At 53.7% G+C, this 19039-nt stretch overlaps 1 protein-coding gene across 1 annotated transcript; it reads left to right on the top strand.

The window, feature by feature from the left end:
* The first annotated feature begins 10860 nt into the window (after window positions 1-10860).
* Window positions 10861-17405, top strand: KRT74 (keratin 74, type II). Its single transcript, XM_012650693.1, has 9 exons — window positions 10861-11331; window positions 11982-12196; window positions 12547-12607; window positions 13094-13189; window positions 13726-13890; window positions 14500-14625; window positions 16024-16244; window positions 16685-16719; window positions 17209-17405. The coding sequence occupies exons 1-9, from the start codon at window positions 10861-10863 to the stop codon at window positions 17403-17405; spliced, it is 1587 nt and encodes a 528-aa protein (XP_012506147.1).
* The last annotated feature ends 1634 nt before the right edge of the window (window positions 17406-19039 follow it).

The following is a 19039-nucleotide window of genomic DNA, read 5'->3' as shown; positions in this document are numbered from 1 at the left end:
GCACACCTAACAGAGCAACATACAATATGATGTCAAGTATGTTGATTGTTCTGAAGAAAAACTCAGCGAGGGGAGAGGCTAAGGATTCACGGGTGCTCTTTTAGGCATATGTGTGTGTTTCTGTAAGAATCTCAGTTTCTCAGAGTCAGTTAGACAGGTGATTTGAGCAAAATCCTTAAGGGCAAGACCATCTTTTAAGCATGAGCCCATCCGAGGTGGCATTCAGAGCGCCTGTGACCCTTCTCCTCCCCCACCACTCACTACCTTACACTCCAGCCTCGCCCCAGCAGGCCAGACTCCTCACACTCGGGGGCCTTTGCAAACATGATTTTCTCAACCTCAGGTGTCGTTGCCTGTTTACTGAAAACCTGCTGGCTCTTTGTGTCCTGTCTGAAGTGCCACCTCCCATGTTCCTATGGAGTCTGGTCCCTGCAGCTGGAACCATCATGACGTCAAGCACTAAATGAGAAGGAATGTTAGCGCTACCTGCCCAACACCTCCCCCCACACCCCCATTCTATAGGCAAGCAAATGGAGGCCCGGATGGCTGAGTGATCTATCCAGGGTCACAGCACTGGTGACCAGCAGGGTCTGGACTGGTGACCTGCACACCCACAGCACCATCCCCGAACCTATGTTCGGCTGGTGCTTCATTTTCCTGGTGGCATGTCAGCCGCCCACATGTTTGTCCCCTCACTCCGCCCCCTCACATGCCCTCGTTTCATCCGCCTGTTCCAGGGTCTGGCTCACAGTCGGCACTCAGTGTGCATTTGCTGCAGGAGAGCGTGGCTCAGTCTCAGCATTCGCTGGGGAAAAGAGCTCGACGTACATGTACACATGCACACAACACACACGTGTACACACGCACGCATGCACGCACACACACGTATACATACGAACACACACGTACACACGCACATACACACACTTGCACACTTACACACTTACACACAAACACACACAGTACACACATACACATGTCTTGATGACCTGGCATGCAAATGATGAAACACATTGTGTTAATAATTTTGTCTTTTACACGCCTTCATGTGTGTGCAGTTTATATAATGTATCACCCAAATGGGGACACTATCGATAGAAATAAATGCTAAACTGGACCCTTGGACAACTGGCAAAGCCAGGACTGTCAGGGAAATGGTCCCCTCAGTTCTTGCATTCTGGCCAGATAGTCACATACCTGGCTTCAAATTCTGGCTCTTCTCATGGTCAGTAGTGACCTAGTGCAAGATCCAGCCCTTATCAAATAGGTTTGGTACAAGCTGGGCTTTACTGAGTGCACTAACTCTTCTAAGTACTTCATGTCTGGCTGCTCAATTAATTCTCCCCACTACCTACGTATTATTCTTATAAGGTGCTATTATTATCATTTCCATTTCACCTGTGAGGATATTAAGGCTCAGAGGGTTTAAACAGTTCACCAAATGTCACCTGCTTAGTAAATGGCAGTGTTGAGAATTGAACCCAAGTCTGATTCTGGAGTCTATACTCGCAGCTTTGACAGCTCCTTACCTGTCAAAGAGCTCACCTTTGAGGGGACCTGAGAATATGAAAAGAGACAATGGAAGTAAAACCGTGCCTGGAATACAGTGTGTAGCCCAGAACAGATGTTCACTGCTATAATCATTATTTAATACTAATGCGAGTTTCTGTGCTTGCCAGCTGTGCATCGGTTCACGTCCGAGGGGTGTGGATCAGCAGCAGAGAGCTGGCCGAGATGGACTGAGGGGCACTGGGCCTATTCACCGAGGCACATTCCCATCCAGTCACCAACTGCTCATTTCCATGCAGAGAAAAAAACCACCCCAAACTCCTGGGTGCCTCTATTTTGTGCACACACTGCCCTCTGCCATCAGCCCCAGGTACTACACCTTCCATCCCCGTGGCCCTGGAGGAGTCTCCACCCGGCAGCCGGAGGGTGTGGGATGATCCTAGACAGGCTCTGTGCCCCCCGCAGAGCTGCCAGCGGGAGGAGGTGCCGTTTCACTCCCTGGCATGCCCATGCTGGCGCCAGCCTCCGTGCTGCCCAGGCCCTGGCTCCTGCCTCCCCTCCTCTCCTCTCTGACTTCTCCTCTCACAGGAGGGAGGAGGGGCAGGGGCCCCTGCGGCCTGAGCCTCCTCACCTCCAGTTAGACAACCCAGGGCCTCAGATGGCTCTTCCTCAGTGGGTGCCTGAGAATCTTGGCACTGATCCAGAGGTCCTGGGTGTGAGAGCCCCCATCCCTCAGCTATACTCCCCTCCCCCAAGCCCCACTGCCCTGTGTGCAAGCCCCTGCCCTGGCTGCAGGGAGGGTCCTCTGAGAATTCTTTCTTTCTCATGCAGTGGATGATGCAGGCATGGAGGCACTGGCAAGGCACAGCCACAGGGAAGGAAGGAAGGAAGGAAGGCAGGCAGGCATCACAGCTGAACACAGGCAACCCGGGAAGGCTTTCTGGAGGAGGAGGTAAAAGGGACATGAATTGTTGGAGATAGGGAGCTTCCTAAAGACTTCTTAGGTCCCATCTGGCAGCTGCCCTAGGTTTGAGCTGCCTTTGCCAGCTGCCTCCAATCTCCCTTCCAGAGGCTCCACCACTTCTGCAGCCTTCAGAGTGACAACTGCATGAAGGACACACATTTTGCGCTGCCCCTCCATCCTCACAATCACATTTGGCAAATGCTTCCAGGACCAGCAGAGATGTTGAGGGGCCCTCTTCTCCTGCAAACCACCTGCCATCCCCTTCTCCGACTCTCCTCCCCTGGCGAGTCGTCCACACCAAATCCCCCGCTTAGCTGCAGACCCTCTTTGCAGGCTCATCACAGAAATCCCTCCTTCTTGCTTCCAATCCACCATCCTCCTCAAGGCTGAGCTATTCCTTTTAGACCCAGCTCTCAGGAATTCCAGATCTTTCTTTCTGGAACTCCAGATGGAGCACCAAGCGCTGGATTCAAGCTGCTTACAGCTCGGGACCTGAGCCACCGCGTGGTGGACCGGAGCTGGACAGGGCCTTGGAAGCGGTCCCGTGAGGAAGGACCCACACTTTGCAGTGGGCCAGGCGTGGATCTGAATCCTTTCGTTGGTTTGTTTCTTTTGCCACTTTTAACTGTGACTTGGGCAACTCAGTTTCTCTGCTCTTTTGTTTCCTCATTTGTAAAATGGGAAAAATAAGAGTATTAACCTCACAAGGTTGGTGTGAGGATGAAATGAGTTAAAACGTACAAAGAGCTTAGCCCAGGGACTGGTGCACAGCAAGCCCCATCCCACACCTGAGGTACTCCGGCATTGTAGTCCCACGGCATTCTCCTTGGCCTTCCCAGCCCACAGTCCTTTCCAGAAGCTTCTCTCTATGCTGCTGGTTCCGCCAAGCCCTCTCCTTGGCCCCCTTTTGTGACATGCAGCTCCCACCCTGGCTCCACACTGCCCCTGTTCCTCTTCTCTCAGCCGGCAGCCAATGTGCCCTGCCCTGTGGTCACTGCTCTTACTTCCAGACGCTTGCTCCCCATGGTTGCACGGCCGTTCTCCCCTACTCTTGGGTCCACACCCCCTGAATCCACAGCTACGCGTCACACCTGGTAGCCCAGCCATAAAAGGCCACCTGCCTCAGTGGGGGCCTATGACACTGGGGAGGTGGGGACTTGGTCTCCTGGTGCCAGTGTCTGCTGCCTCCTTCTCTCTCGGGGAGGGTGGATAGAACTTTCCAAAGGGGTTTGGCTGTGGTCTCAGCTCCTGATGGAGGAGCTCACTCTCTGACCAAGCCTCTCATTCCACAGCAGGTTTGCATCCTGGAGGGTGGCGCTCAGGGCCCTCGCCCCACAGCAGCGAGCGTTCCCCAGATCCAGCAGGTAACTCTCCCCTCCCGCCCCAGGCTGGGCCTACACAGATGTGTCCTTCATGGCACTCTGGAGGGCTCAGTTTGACTTCTGGCCTCGGGGTTCATCCTCCCTCCATTCTCTGTTTTTAGCCCACCTCCCATTGCTGACCTGTCCCCCCATGGCTTCAGCCTTCCTGGCTCCTTTTCCTAAAGCAGCCACTTCTTATTTCTTATATTTCTTTCTTAACATCCTACTTTTACGTTTTTCCTCCCAATTCCCACATCGTCTATGGTGATCCAGGCCCTAGTGCTTCTGCCTGCCTGGGAGTTTGTCCCCTTCTTCTGTCCCCCCCTCAGCTCCTTCCCCAGGGCCCAGCGGGCTCAGCTATAATGTACACGGGGAGGGCCTGGCCCAGCAGGTGTGTGAGGGACAGGTGGGGATGGGCTTCTGCTTCCTGTTTGGACGGGGCTGTGCAATGTTCGGTGATGGGAGATAGAGAGCGTGTCATTAGCGATGATGGGCTTAATTACAGCCACTGCACAGGTGGCTTGTTTGCTTTGCGAATGGGCAGAGGAAGAGGAGGATCGGATCTCTGGCATCACAGTCAAGATCAAAAGATTGAGCACTTCCCCTCAGCCTCTCTGTTCTCTTTCAAAAAAGAATCACGTAAGAAAGGGGGCCGGGGTCAGAAAATACTGACAAACTTCCCCCAGGAGTGGCTGGGGGCAGAGGGGCCGGAGGTAAGGAGGTAGATGAAATATACCCAGATGGGATTCTGGCGGAATTTTAAAATGAATGAATGGAAGAAACGTGTCCTTCCCAGAGCAAGACGGTTCTTGTCCCGACATACCTGTGCCTTCGAGCCAGGAGAAAAGCTTCCTGTGATGACTAGGTCCGTGGTGGGTGGAGCTGTAAAGAGTTCAGAGAACTTTTTTTTAAAAAAAAAAAAAAGAAGAAAAAAAGGGGAGAAAGAGAGCTAAAGAGTGATTGATCTTCAGTAAAGCTAGGGGCCTGTGCAGTCGTAAAAGCCTAAGGAGCCCGAGTAGGAAGAGGAGGAAACAAGAATGAGGACTCCGTGAGGCATAATGCAGGGTGTGCTGAGGGCAAAAGGACCCTCAGGCTGGGAAGCAGAAAACTAGCTGCAGATGCCTAAGCCAGAGAACAGCCAGGCGGGGCAGACTTCCCAGCAGACAGAGTCCCAAGGGTGCTGGGGAGGTGGGAGCTGGGGGACCATCATGTTCCCCTGGGAGCTCAGAGAGGAAAAGATACAGAATTGGAAGAGAGAGCCCAGGCAGTCCCCGGAGAGCAGGCGACAGCTCGAGGGGCAGCCAAGAGACTCTGTGACTCTCCTTTGTGCGGGAGGGAGAGTTTCTTCTTTTTTTTTTTTTTTTGAGACAGAGTCTCACTCTGTCACCCAGGCTGGAGTGCTGTGGTGTCATCCTAGCTCACAGCAACCTCAAACTCCTGGGCTCAAGCGACCCTCCTGCCTCAGCCTCCCGAGTAGCTGGGATTATAGGTGCGAGCCATTGCACCAGGCTAATTTTTCTGTTTTTAGTGGAGACGGGAGTCTCACTCTTGCTCTGGCTGGTCTCGAACTCCCGGCCTCAAGCAATCCTCCGCCTTGGTCTCCCAGAAAGCTAGGATTACAGGCGTGAGGCACCACACCTGGCCAGGAGGGAGAGTTCTGACCAGAGGCTCAACCCACCCGTGCAATACTAGCCTACCTGGAGGTTTAGTCAAGCTACCAGGGCATCCCTGGGAGGGACATGCAGGTGGTACCCACACTAGGGCATGGTGAGGGGCAAGTAGGGGCTGGAACCCAGCCATGCATTCTGGCACAGATGGAAGGGGCGCTTTATCTAATTAGCATAAAGGCTGGTATGGGCCCAGCAACCACTTGTTTAAACCTCTCTGATGCTTCTCTCTTGATGCGGGAGGGGTAGGACACGCCCCAGCTGAGCTGGGCTGCAGCAGAGAGGAGGAAGGAGATGCTAATGCTGGGAAGAGGAAGCAGGGAAGGCCCTAGACTCAGAGAAGGGTTTTTGCAGAGACTCGGCTCCTCCATGTTTACCTGGAGAGATGTGGGTAGAAAGTTCCATGACACCAGCAATGACAAGGGAACCGCTACAAGATTTCAGGTCGCTAAGCATCCTCTGCTAGGTTTTTAAGGATTAGAGGCTTACTGTACCATGTCTCCTGTACTCACATGGCACTGAGAACTGGGAATTTGACCGTGTTGACTGCCCATCTGGGATTTCTGTCAGCACAGTGCCTGTGATAGAGTAGGCATTTAGTAAGCGTGATTGGAACTGAATTTAAATCGATGCTATCAGCTGCTTGTTTCCTCTACTAATCTGAGGGTTTCCTATTAACACGAGTGTGTGTGAGGGGACAGGTGTCTCGTAGCCGTGGAGACAGGCCAGTGACTGCTTGAATGTTTAAGTTTTACAGACTTGGGTAGATGGGACTTCAGTGAATCCTACATCTCCTGGAGAGTCTGGTACTCAACTCTGCAACATGGTGGGTGATGTTCAGGTGATCAGCTATCTGGGTTTTTCCAGAATTGTCCAGGTTGTATCACTGACAGTCCTGGAAAGCCCCTCAGCCTGGACCAACTGGATAGCTGATTACCCTACAGAGAGGTACTTGGATACTCCCAGTGTCTTGTCTGGGACACGTTCCCTCTTCCTCTGTGCCCAGAGTGGCCCCTTCCCCTTCTTGTGAACACAGAACCATCTGCTTCACTCTCACGTCCTCTCTACCTGGCTCCCAGCCTGTGCCTAGAGCCCTGGAGCAGCAGTGGGTTTTGCACCCCTCTCTGGTACGTGCAGACTCGGCACTGCAGGAACCCGGGATTTCATGTCAGGAAGGTGGAGAGGGTGGGAGAGGCTGAGAGAGGGTGGGAGAGGGCGTGGAGAGAAAGGGAGGGAAGCAGGCAAGCTCCGTTGTCTGAGCTGGCTGACTTTGGACAAGGACGGAAAAACAAGCTTCTTTCAAACCGGTTCAGACAGGCAGAGGGTGTTAGGCTTCTGCACTGAGCTCACTTTTAAAGGAAAATCAGAGAACTTAGTTTCAGGTCTTTGCCAGTGCTAAGGTGCCATGATTTTTCCCCAAGTCTTATCACCCCAAAGTTAGCTCACTAGTATTTCAAGCTTCTTCCTCTCTCCATGAATGGACTTGATCTACAGAATCTGGGTCCCTCGACTGTTGTTCTGTGCCCAGGAGCAGTCAAAGGCCAAAGGGCTAGAGGAAAATGACCTTTATCCATCGGCAAACCAGACAGGCATGGCTTTGGGTATGCGCGGTTGGCATTACTCCTGGCACTGCTTTCTGCTTCCCTCTGGTGTGACGTGCTTTGCAGAATGGGATTCTTACCCTCCAAGAAGACGGTGGCAGATTATGGCACAATGGACTCAACTTCCTTGGGCTCCCTGGGTGGCCTGTATCCCCCCAGTTCTCCTCCCGCAACATGGGGCCTATGCTTTAACCTAAAGCACTGGCGCTGTGAACGTGCGTCTCTTCAGGATGTTCGCAGGATTGCACACTGCAGGGAGAAGGGGACCCTCCAGGGCTGCTCCTCCGACTTCGCCTCCATCTTTGCCTCCCAAGTGACCCCTTCCCCTGCTTCCACCCGGCTTCTCACGGCCTCGGCGATGCAGTGCACCTGCCCGTTCCCAACTCCCACCCACGGAGCCCAACCTCCCTTTTATTCTTTATTTCAAGGCTGGAGAAGACTTATGGTAAACAAAAAGCAGATTTTCATGTGTTTTTTTATTGTTTTTAAAAAACATTGGAATTTCAATAACAGCTTGTCTGAGTCACCCATGCAAGCACATAATCCAATACAGACACACAGAGTTAAAACTACAATAATAACAATAGCAAAACAACTTCCATGTGTTTCTATTTTTGTCTTCTCCAGTTCAGTTAACTTCCTGGAGGGGAGAGGGAGTGCTCAGGCACGCCTCTCGATGTCTAGCACAGAGCTGTGCACACAGTAGGTGCTCAGAGTTATACTTACTGAGTGAACTGATCTCCTCAAGCCTGGGGACACTCATTAGACCAATGAACTCAGAGACCGGGGTGTGGAGTGTGATGACTAATTATGGGGTATCCAGCCCAGTAGTGTTGGAACTGTCAGAGATCCAGCTGAGTGGGTCGAAGAAAATTCCCCTACAATTAAGTTTCCTAGGAACCAATTAGGAGGGGCACTTCTGTGTGGCCACGATCACAGCACTGTTGTCAGGAAATTCCACTCTGCCTCCACCTCTGCCCTCTCTGTCACAGCCTCTACCATCACCACCCTGTCACCGTCATCAGACCCTTACTGGCTGTCTCCAACACAGGGCCTGGTTGGTTGCAGGCACTCAGGAGATGTTTCTGGAATGGATACAAAGGGTGTTGGGCCCCCAGCTCTAGGCCTGGCCCTACCCGTCACTTCTGAGCATGGCGAGCTTGGCTGATTCTTAGCATTTCTATGGACATCTGAAAACCTGCTTTTCGTTGACCCTAAGTCTTCCCCAGCCTTGTGCCTTTCTTTTCTGCTTTGTAAATGCTCTTTTGTTGGGGTTCCCAGTAAGAGGTCCAGCTCTTCTATCAGATCGGGGCTCACACTCAGCCAGGCCATGATGGTACAAAGCCTGGCCCAGGAGGCTCAGATAACCAGAACTATGTTTACTTCCCCATGGGAGCCCCGCGGTGAAGAGTCAGCTACTGGGGATTCTAGAATAGCACAGCCCCTCATGAAAGTGAGGCTCTTCCTTCCTCTGCCCATCCTGACTGTGGCTGATTTTCTCTCTGAACCCTAGCATGGCATCTAATCTTACACAGCCCCTAGCTTGGTGGCAATCTCCCTTTCTTCTCATGTCATCCTTGTCTCCAAAACGCAATAGAAACACAAACACAAGGGACCCAGCCCCATGGCAACCACATGCATCAGAAAGTCTTTGCATCTTTGCCATGAACGTGCATCTCTAGCACGTAACACGATAGTCAGGAATGTGGACTTTGAATCCAGAAGCACTTGGATTCCAGGCCCAGCTCCAACTTACTAGCTGAATGACTTTGGGCAAGTTCCTTAATGTCTCTAAACCTCAGTTTCTTCAACTGTAAATGAAGTCAATAATGTGAGGGTTAAATTAGATATCCTACGTAGTGCTTGGAGCAAGGCCTGGTGCATGCAAAGTGAGCAATAAGGCTTAACTCTTTGTGTTACTACTGTCGCTGTTACTACAGCTGATGTTCTTGCTGCCCCTGTTGCTACTACTCCTATCAGTAGTGCTTCAAGCCCCACCGCCCCTGAGCCTCTGCTCTGAGCCAGCCCCTTTGATGAGCCCTGCTGGGAATTTCAGCCCAGCCTTCTGGAGGTCCCTACAACCCCGGATTTAGCCACTCCTCAGCACACCTCTGACCTGTTGCTCATAATGTGTTTTTATTATTCTGTAGCTTTGGCCCTGGATTAACTTCTTTGGGTAGATTCCTCCCATTGGTCTGCAGGCTTCCCGGGGGCTGGGCCATATCATGGTCACACCTAGGTCAAGGAACTGGCACCATCTGTTGATATTCACACACCAGCAGGGGAGGGAAATAAGCCCAGTGTCCCGGGTAGCACCCCAGCCAGCTAACTTCGTGTATTTGCTGCTGCGCTCTTGCAACGTGGCCTAGAAAACCACAAGCAACCACTCGATTATGCCCTCCCAGGCTCCAGGGCTAGGCCCGGCCAGGAAGGCTGGGAGATAGGATCCCTCAAGAAGGAGCTTCCACTGCCGCCTCAGGAGCTGAGAGGAAAATGCTCTGTGAAGGGGAATCTCCTCTGAGACAGGTCCCAGGCCTCAGCCTCCCCCCACCTCTGCCGGGCTCATCTTCCCTGTCCCTCCCCGGCAGCGGGAGCAGCTGTCTACTACCCTCTGCCTGATCCCAACAGGCCAAGGCCTCCCAATTTAGTCACGGGAAGTGCTTGGAGCTCTGCCTCAGGGCAGCTACAAGATTCAGAGTTTTGAAATAATTTTTAACATTCCACTCTACCAGAACTACCTCAGCTATAAAGGGCCGTCCCAAAATTGGGTGGCTCCCTGAAGTATTAAGGAAACTGGCAGAACAGCCCACCCTGAATGTGGGAGGGAAACTCAGGGGTTCCTGTCCCTTGATGGCTTCAGCCACAGGCCGTTTCCCCACGGAGTGCAGGGGCCAATGTCCCAGCTCCTGCCTGACCTCCCAGGATGGGACAGACAAGCTTACCCAGGAGAGAAAAATGCAACTGGAGGAAATGCCACCTGCCTGAAAAGGTCCTCATGGTTGGAAAGGCAACTTGAAGGTTACCACAACCCAGGCCCTGCCCAGTACAGAAAGCCCCAGGCATATCCCTGCTGGGGGCCGGGCAGATGCCACATGGTCATCCCCACTTCTTTCCTGGGCTCCATTCCATTGCTGGACCACTGTGGTCCTTGTCACAACCCAGAGAGGGACACCTGCAGCTTCTTTCTTGGGTCCAGATCTTTGAAGATTTCTTCCCAAGAAGAATCATCTCCTTTCCAGGTCTTCTCTTTTCTGGCATAAACCCCTCAGCTCCCCAGCAAGTCTGGGTCACAGGTCACAGGGAGATGGTTTTTTTGGAGTGAAACCTGGGGTTTTCACATGGACCCTCTCTGGGTAAAGCCAGGCATTTACCTTCCTCCTTGCTGAGAGATAAACAAAAAGGAGGCAGCACTAGAAAAATACAGCCAGGAGATCTCTGCAGGGGATAACTCTCCAGGTCCCTAATTAGGGAGCACAGATAAACCCCAAATTAGCCCACTCCAGTCTGCAAGACTAGCATATTCCACTCGCTATCAGAAGGGCTTTGTTGCTGCAAAGGGCTTGGAGATCTCTGTTCTTCAAATTGCCTACGGCCCTGGACCTTCAGTGGGGGAAAGGAGATAGTGGAGAGACGCCCTTTTCCGGTGTCTCGGGCTCAGCAGGCATAAAAGGAGGCAGCGCTCTAGGTGCCCCATCAGTGTGTTCTCTGTCCCTTGGCGACTGCTTTTCTCTGGCTCAGTCAATTTCATCTCTCCCACCATGAGTCGGCAACTGAACATCAAGTCCAGGGGCGACAAGGGCAACTTCAGCGTGCATTCGGCAGTGCTGCCACGGAAGGCCGTGGGCAGCCTGGCCTCCTACCATGCAGCTGGCAAAGGGGCTGGGGCTGGCTTCAGCAGTCGGAGCCTCTACAACTTCGGAGGGAATCGACGTATTTCTCTTAACGTGGCTGGCAGCAGCAGTCAGGCTGGAGGTTATAGCTTCGGGCATGGCTCTGGGTATGGAGGGGGCCGGGCCAGTGGCTTTGCTGGCAGCATGTTTGGCAGTGTGGCCCTGGGGCTAGCGTGTCCGTCTGTGTGCCCGCCTGGAGGCATCCACCAGGTCACTGTCAACAAGAGCCTCCTGGCCCCCCTCAATGTGGAGCTGGACCCTGAGATCCAGAAAGTGCGCACCCAGGAGCGGGAGCAGATCAAGGCTCTGAACAACAAGTTCGCCTCCTTCATCGACAAGGTGGGTTGAACAGGAGGAGGATAAGGCAGCCCCATGAGGTCTGAGCAATTTGCTTGCTGCCTAGGAATGCACCGGGCATTGTGCACGGAAAGGTGCCGCTGGGCCTTGGGAAGGCACCCTGATCGGCAGTGCAGGAGAACAGATCTGCGAGCTGGGTAGAGCAGAGGAATACATGCTCGTGTTGCTTGCTTTGAGGATTTTGCAGAGAAGGGTGGGAAGCTGCGTAAAGGGTCACCCTACCTTGAGAAAGAGAGATAGAATTCTGGAGGACAGCTGGATGGCTTCTAGCTCTCCAAAGAACATGAAGGGCTATTGGAACCCAGCACTATTCAGAGGGAAGGGCTCATGGTACAGGCAGAAACACTTAGCTGAGACATCGGGGAGAACGTCTCCTGGGACCATGGTCAAGAAATAGAAGAAAGCTGTGGAGTCTCCATCTTCAGTAAGTTTTCAGCGACTGGTTGTCCCGAAGGTTATGGAATGAACACTTGTATAGGGTCTAGTTTGCATGAGGTGCCAAGGATGGAGAGTCAGGACTAGAGCAAAATGACTTTACAAAAATCTATTTAACGTGGGGAGTCAATGGTGCATGTCCATGGGGCATGACAGCATCCATTATGGTTCCAGGTGTCTGTCGATTTGGGTTCCAGGTGCGGTTCTTGGAGCAGCAGAACCAGGTGCTGGAGACCAAGTGGGAGCTGCTGCAGCAGCTGGACCTGAGCAACTGCAAGAAGAACCTGGAGCCCATCCTCGAGGGCTACATCAGCAACCTGCGCAAGCAGCTGGAGACGCTGTCTGCGGACAGGCTGAGGCTGGACTCGGAGCTGAGGAGCATGAGGGACCAGGTGGAGGACTACAAGAAGAGGTGAGCAACCCCACCAAAGGGCACAGGTCATGTTCCCAGTGGCTCTGGCCTCCCCTATCTCTGTGTCATTTTGTGCTCAGGAAGAAGTTCCTGAGCTTGCTGACCCACTGAAAGGTTCAGTTGCTGGTTTGGGGTGCCCCATAGGCGTCTGGACGTTTTCCTGGGATGCAGGGAGGGGGATGCAAGTGAGGCTACCCAGGGATACCTTACTCCTGCCACGAGCCCCTTAGTGCTCACCCAGAGACCCTGCTGGGCACTCTGCATCCAGAGCACTTCCCCAGCCAGTGGGAAGAGGAGGTTCCTTGGTCAAGGGGGCTGAGGCCTGTGCCATCTTCTCTCCTTGCCCACAGATATGAGGTGGAGATTAACCGGCGCACAGCAGCTGAGAATGAGTTTGTGGTGCTCAAGAAGGTGAGGGAGAGAGAGTATGTGGTATCTCTCGCACCCCCATCCTCAACGACTCTCCCAGGACTTAAGCCCAGGCCACCGAGGAGGGGGCTGGTGCCTGATCAGGGTGGAGTCAAAGTCCTGGTTCCCAGGGAGGTGGAGAGGAAGGACACACACCTGGGAAAAGGACACAGACAGGAGAGAATTCCGGTCCAAGAATTGGGAAACTCTGATCTAGCTCAGCCTTCCTGTGTGACTTGAGGGAGCCTACTACCTCTCTTTGTGTTCTCCAGGCATGGCCGAGGCAGTTCAGAGCTCCGTTCCCCTTTGCCTGTTCCCAAAGGTTCAGAGAGTCTGAGAGAAAATTGATACTGAGTGACTATTCGTCACTATGCTTCCCCTTGTGAGCAAAAAATAGGACATCAGATGGCTTTGGGGACGGGGGTGGGGGCAGGGCTGCCGATGGGACAGTGGTTGTACTGACTGGTGGCTCTGGGCGCCCCTCGGCAGGATGCAGACGCAGCCTATGCTGCCAAGGTGGAGCTCCAGGCCAAAGTGGACTCTCTGGACAAAGACATCAAGTTCCTCAAGTGTCTGCATGATGCGGTGAGGACACTCCTATGCCCCACCCCCACCCTGCCTCTTTCCAGCTCGGGGCTTCACCTGGGTCTCCCAGAGAAGGCCGGTAGGGGAGATCTAGGATGAGCACAATGAGAGATGTTTTGATGGAAAGGTGTAAAACTTGCACTAGGAGACCAGGGAGGTACAGGATTCTGGTTCCTGGAGGCCATACACGTGGGAGGCAATTGAGCTGGACCATAGCAGTGGCCTTGCCCACAGGCAGGAAGAAATGACCCAGTGAGATCCTACCAATGTGTAGATCCCTGGATTCTATGAAATTGTGGGAAACGCATTCTTATGCCGGCGCGCTGCCTCCTGCTGCCTGCCGCCCGTGTGCGGTGCTTCCTGCTGCTGTGTGTGCTCTCCCTTGGCTCTGCAGACACTCCCCAGCGGGCACTTCTCTCCACTTTGGCCCCGTGGACCCTGGTGACCCATGCTGTCAGGGACCATGGGCCCAGAAGCCTGCTGGGCAGAGGAGGGATGCCAGGGCACTCTGACTCTGTCCTCATTTCTCAACGTAGGAGATCGCCCAGATCCAAACTCATGCCAGCGAGACCTCTGTCATCCTGTCCATGGACAACAACCGGGACCTGGACCTCGACAGCATCATTGCCGAGGTCCGTGTCCACTATGAGGAGATCGCCCTGAAGAGCAAAGCCGAGGCCGAGGGGCTGTACCAGACCAAGGTGGGCACTGGGCAGGTCTCCTTCCCCCTCTGCCCTCCATCCCTGGGGAGGGTCACCCCCATCAGTGAATGCAGGAGACACCTCTGTTCTGAAGGGAAGAGTGGTCTTAGCCAAGGGTTCAACCACTCTCTACCCAAAGAATATTCTCAGCAGAGATTGCTATCAGAGAGAAATCATGAGGGTGGTATGGATGGATGTGTCCCACAGAGAGGGACGGGCAGTCCTCTATTGGAGGACAGAAGTGAGGTGTAGAACAATCACATTTGCAGGGATTGGGGTGTGTTGCTGCAGGGAGGGGCAGAGTCACACATGTGGAAGAGTAGCTGTGGATGGACTGGGGTGGATGGAGGAGAGAAGGAGAAGCCCTGAGTTCTTTTCTGAGCCCGTGGGGAGACTTCCCAAAGGTAGAGGAGTCTAGGACTATCCTGAGGAGTGGAGCTATGCTTTGGGGTAAAACCCTTTGGGGCCACTAGGGAGGAAAGCTTTGACCAGTGGCCCTGCTCTGGGGCTCCTTTTCCTGTCCGTTGCATCCCACCAACGGCAGGGATGGCAGGTGTGGTTCATCCCCTACCTTGTCTCATCACCAACTTCCTGTTCCTTGGAGACCAGATGCAGGAGCTGCAGCTGGCGGCCAGCCGGCACGGCGACGACCTCAAACACACCAAGAATGAGATGTCGGAGCTGAACCGGCTCATCCAGAGGCTGCGGTGTGAGATCGGCAATGTAAAGAAGCAGGTGGGCAGCATCCCACAGAGAACCCAATGCTCAACGTCATCCTCTGGGGTGCAGAAGTGGGCCCACCTTTTAGGAACAAGCAAATGTCTCTGGCCTGGCTTAGGGGCTCCAGGCCATCCTCAGCCCCTCTTCCTCCCGCCTCGGTGCCCCTGCCATAGGAGCTGGCCCCCTGCTCACAGTCGGGACGAGCTTTGGGACTGTTGCTCTGACTCCCCAGCTTGCAGATAAGCAGCTGGGCCAGAGAGGGGAGGGAGCCAGGATTGGAACCCGGTTTCCTCTTTCTCAGCCATTTCCTGTGTCCAAAAAACCTGTCCCATGTGTCCTTCAGGTGTCCCTTCTGAGGGCAGGCCCTGTGCTCCTCCTCCCACGGGACATGGGACATGTGTGGGGTGCAGTGGTGTGTGTCAGGGCCCTCTGTGGCTGTACAATGTTCCTACCTTCAGGGTGGGGCATGGTCCTGGTGACTGAGGGACACAGCAGCAGATGTAGCCCTGCTGGGTCCCCTGCCCTGTGCCATGGCACCATTTCCATTCTAGCTAGGGGACCCTGTTTTATCTGAGAGCAGCAAGTCTTAAACACTGTGTCAGTGGGGAGATGGTTCTGGACCTGTGACCTCCCTAAGAACCAGGTCAACTCTGAGACTGATAGAATTGCCAAACTGGAAAATCTGAGCCTGAGCTCCTCCCTGTACCCCACGGCCCACCATGAGATGTGGGCACAGCTTCAAGACTCTACATTTGGCTGATGTGCAAGTTCTGGGAGGACCGTTTCTCTCCCCGTTAGTACCTGGCATCAGAGTGCCCTGGAAGTTCATCAGAGTCCAGTTTCTGAGGTTGTGCCTACAATTCAGGGCTGTAACTTTCTGCTCTAAGGGAAGGCTCCCTCACCCATTCAGGCCAGACATGGGAGCATTCAGACAGACCCTCCCCACAGAGTGCTGGAAGAGTCCAGAAGCACTTGTTCTGGGTGCCAGCAGGTGTGGAGGGTGTCCACTGGGGAGATACCCTGCAGCAGAAACCTGATGGCAATGGGGCCCGTGCATACTCTCTGGTCCCAGGGGTGTCCTGGCCAGGGTAACAGGCATGGTTCTCCTGGACCTGGGGTACTTTGAATCTGTAGACGTTGGTGCCTCCGGCCCCAGGCACTACCCCAATTTGCAAACATCGGCATCTCCTCCTGCACTCCCAAAATGCAACAGCTCCGTGGCTTCCCATGACAACACCTCTGAGTATCCATCTGCCGTAGAAAATAGGGAGGCTGGGTTCTGGCACTGGCTTTGCAGCTCTTCCTCGTTGTCACCCTGGGTCCCACCAGTAACATGAGGAGGTTGCTCTGCTTAACCTTTAGATCTAGAAATTATTCTCTGTTCTGATGGTTTCTCCATTCTTTGCCCTTCAGTGCACTAACCTGGAGACGGCCATCGCTGATGCTGAGCAGCGGGGGGACTGTGCCCTCAAGGATGCCCGGGCCAAGCTGGATGAGCTGGAGGCCGCCCTGCAGCAGGCCAAGGAGGAGCTGGCGCGGATGCTGCGCGAGTACCAGGAGCTCATGGGCCTGAAGCTGGCCCTGGACGTGGAGATTGCCACCTACAGGAAGCTGCTGGAGGGCGAGGAGTGCAGGTGGGTGGGGTGGAGGGGACACTGGGAGAAGGGGCTGTGGGGCCACATGAGAGCTGGAAGGTGAGAACAACAGGCTGGTGACCATCTGAGCAAGGAACATGGTGGTCTGACTGGTGAGCTCAGCTGCAGCTTCCTGCAAGGGGCTGTCAGATGAGCCACGAAGCACGGCTGGCTGTGTGGTGCTGTTCAGAGAGCCAGCTGAGGCGGCCTGGGGTTAGCTACCGCCCCTGCCACATGCCATCTGTATGCCCTGGTGAATCACCTAACGTCTCCGTGCCTCTTACTTTCTCATCTGTAAAATGGCAGTTATAATCTCAAGCTCACGGGATGCTACGTGGATGGGTTAACGTGGTGTGCATCTAAAGCCGGAGCCCATTACGGTTCAGCTGAATCTGCACGCTCCCTGAGCCGTCATCCTTCTCTAACTTTCTGACTTACAGGATGTCTGGCGAGAATCCATCCTCTGTGAGCATCTGTGAGTATTTCTGTCGTGAAGGATGGTTGGGGTGGGAAAGCTGGGGACCCCGGGACAAAGTGTGCCACCTCCATTCATTGTCTCCCATCTGGAAGTTTCTGTCCTGTCTGGGGATGGTTCTCTGGCCTCATAGGAAACCTATTCCTGTTCTGTCCTATGGAAGCAGAGACTGAGATCATGCCCGCCTCTTTCCCTTCCTGCCTGTCCCCTGGGGCAGTGTCACCTGGGGAAAGGATTGGGAGTATGAACTTTCCCAGGATCTCCAGGAGGGCAGGGCCATGTCTGTCCTATGTGGTCCCCACCTCACACAGAATCTGGTACATGATAAGGTCTCAACCGCTCCTTGTTGTGTTTCTTGACTGCTAAAGGCCATCGTGGGGACTGAATAGGATGTCAGATTAGAGGAAGCCCTGGGGACAGTAGTTACTGGAGCTGTCACCTGCTAATTGACACTGTCCTCTTCCCCTGCTCTCGGCCCTTCCTCCTCAGCCGTCATCAGCAGCAGCAGCTATGGCTACTACCCCAGCTTTGCGGGTGCCGACCTTGTGGCCAGCGGGGTGGCGGGCAGCTCTAGCAGCACGCGAAGTGGACAGATCAAGACCAAAGGGGCGCGAGGGGGAGACCTCAAGGACTCCCAGGACAAGAGCACCCTGGCCAGTGCCCCAGCCAGGAAAGCCACCCGGTAGGCCCACGGCCCCACCCACCTCAGCACCTGGAAGAAGAGATGATTTCGCCACTGCCCATGTCTGCCACGCCCAAATCCTTGGTCCCTGAGTTTTAAAACTATCTATAGCACACTCGACTCTCCGCATGGTGGCTTATCTTACTCTCAGTTCTGATTGACACTGTAGGTCCTGTGTGGACGTATGACTTCTCATTTTCCTTGCTTTGTAGGCACAAGCCATAATCGCCTTCTTGGCTTGCAGGAAGCTGTGATCTACCCTAGAGACAGAGAAGGAGGGAGGGAGGAGGGGGTGGGGATGGTTTGTTCCATACTTAGGCCAACTTAGCAGGTGTCTGAGAGTTTTGCTGCCCCTGCTGGCCTGGCAGGGCGAACACGAGACCTGCCACCAGGAGGTGAGAAGTCAGACGCCTTTATGTGTCCACCAGAACTGATTTTGCAGGACAACTCCATTACTTAGGAGACAAATGTACATTCTCAGACCTCCAGCTGCACCCAAATTCACAAAGCCAAGTGAAGGAGAGTTGAGGATTTTTTGCCACCTGGTGTCACCTACCCACCTCCTTTATTGTCAGTGATAGCTACTACCATTTGTCAAGCACCTACATGTGCCAGGCAATGCATTGCCTCTAATTCTCTCCCAATTCTGCAAGGAAGATGCGATTGGCACCCTTGGAACAGACAAGGAGCCCGATCCCCTGAGAGGCTTCGGAACTGGCCCCAGTCGTCACCTACGTGCCAGAGTTAGGCTAGGCTGACTCCAGGTCTCTGCTCTTTCTAGGGCCTGTCACTGCCGCTTTACCAAAGGGAATGTCCAACTCACAGTTCTTTTTGATGAAGGCAGCATAATTATGTTGCCTTTGGTCAGGACCGTGGGTATGTGATTTGTCTTTGGTCCTCTCTCTGGGGCTGTGTCCTACATAGCTTTTGACTCTCAATTTCTGTTGCCGTGAGCTGAGTTCCATGAGTGGAGCTTGGTCTTCTGTCTCTGTATGGTACCGCTCCGTCTAGAAGTTGTGGCTCGTGGTATAAATATTCCTAAGAACTGTGGTACCCAGTTCCTCCTTTGCTTGAGTTAAAGACTCTGAATTTCTGCTGCATATTCAATAAACTACCCTTGAGTGATGTCAGAGGTGCACTGTCAGTCTGTCAATCACTCCAGATGTTCCACCCTCTGATGACGATGTGCCCCCACTGTGCCCCAAAAAGTGTAAATGAGCTTTAAGCAGAAGCTGGAGGCTGCCCAGGAGGGGGCTGCTCTGAAGGCAACCTCAGGCTGCGGGGACAGACACACACTGCACAAATCAGGGAAAGGCAGCCCAGCACAATGCTGAGAAGTTACAGGAGTGGAGAGGCTAGGCAAGGAGGGCTTTCTGGAGGAGGAGGAGAGTTTAATCAAATAACCAGAAAAATGGGCACATAGACTCCTACAGGGAACCATCCTGGTAGGTTTGGACACAGGCTTTGTATGCTTATTTGGTGGGGTGTAGGAGACCTCAGATTTTCTGAAAGTGGAACAGGTTGAGGATCCCTTACATGAAATGCGTGGGGCCAGAAGTATTTCTGATTTGAATTTTTTTAAGATTTTGGAATATTTGCATATACACAATGAGATATCTTGGGGATGGGACACAAGTC

Source organism: Propithecus coquereli, unplaced genomic scaffold (assembly GCF_000956105.1).
Source record: "Propithecus coquereli isolate 6110/MARCELLA unplaced genomic scaffold, Pcoq_1.0 Scaffold111, whole genome shotgun sequence".
Taxonomy (NCBI): Eukaryota; Metazoa; Chordata; class Mammalia; order Primates; family Indriidae; genus Propithecus; species Propithecus coquereli.
Note: the sequence above shows the minus strand (reverse complement) of the source record. Positions and strands in the feature narration are given on the sequence as shown.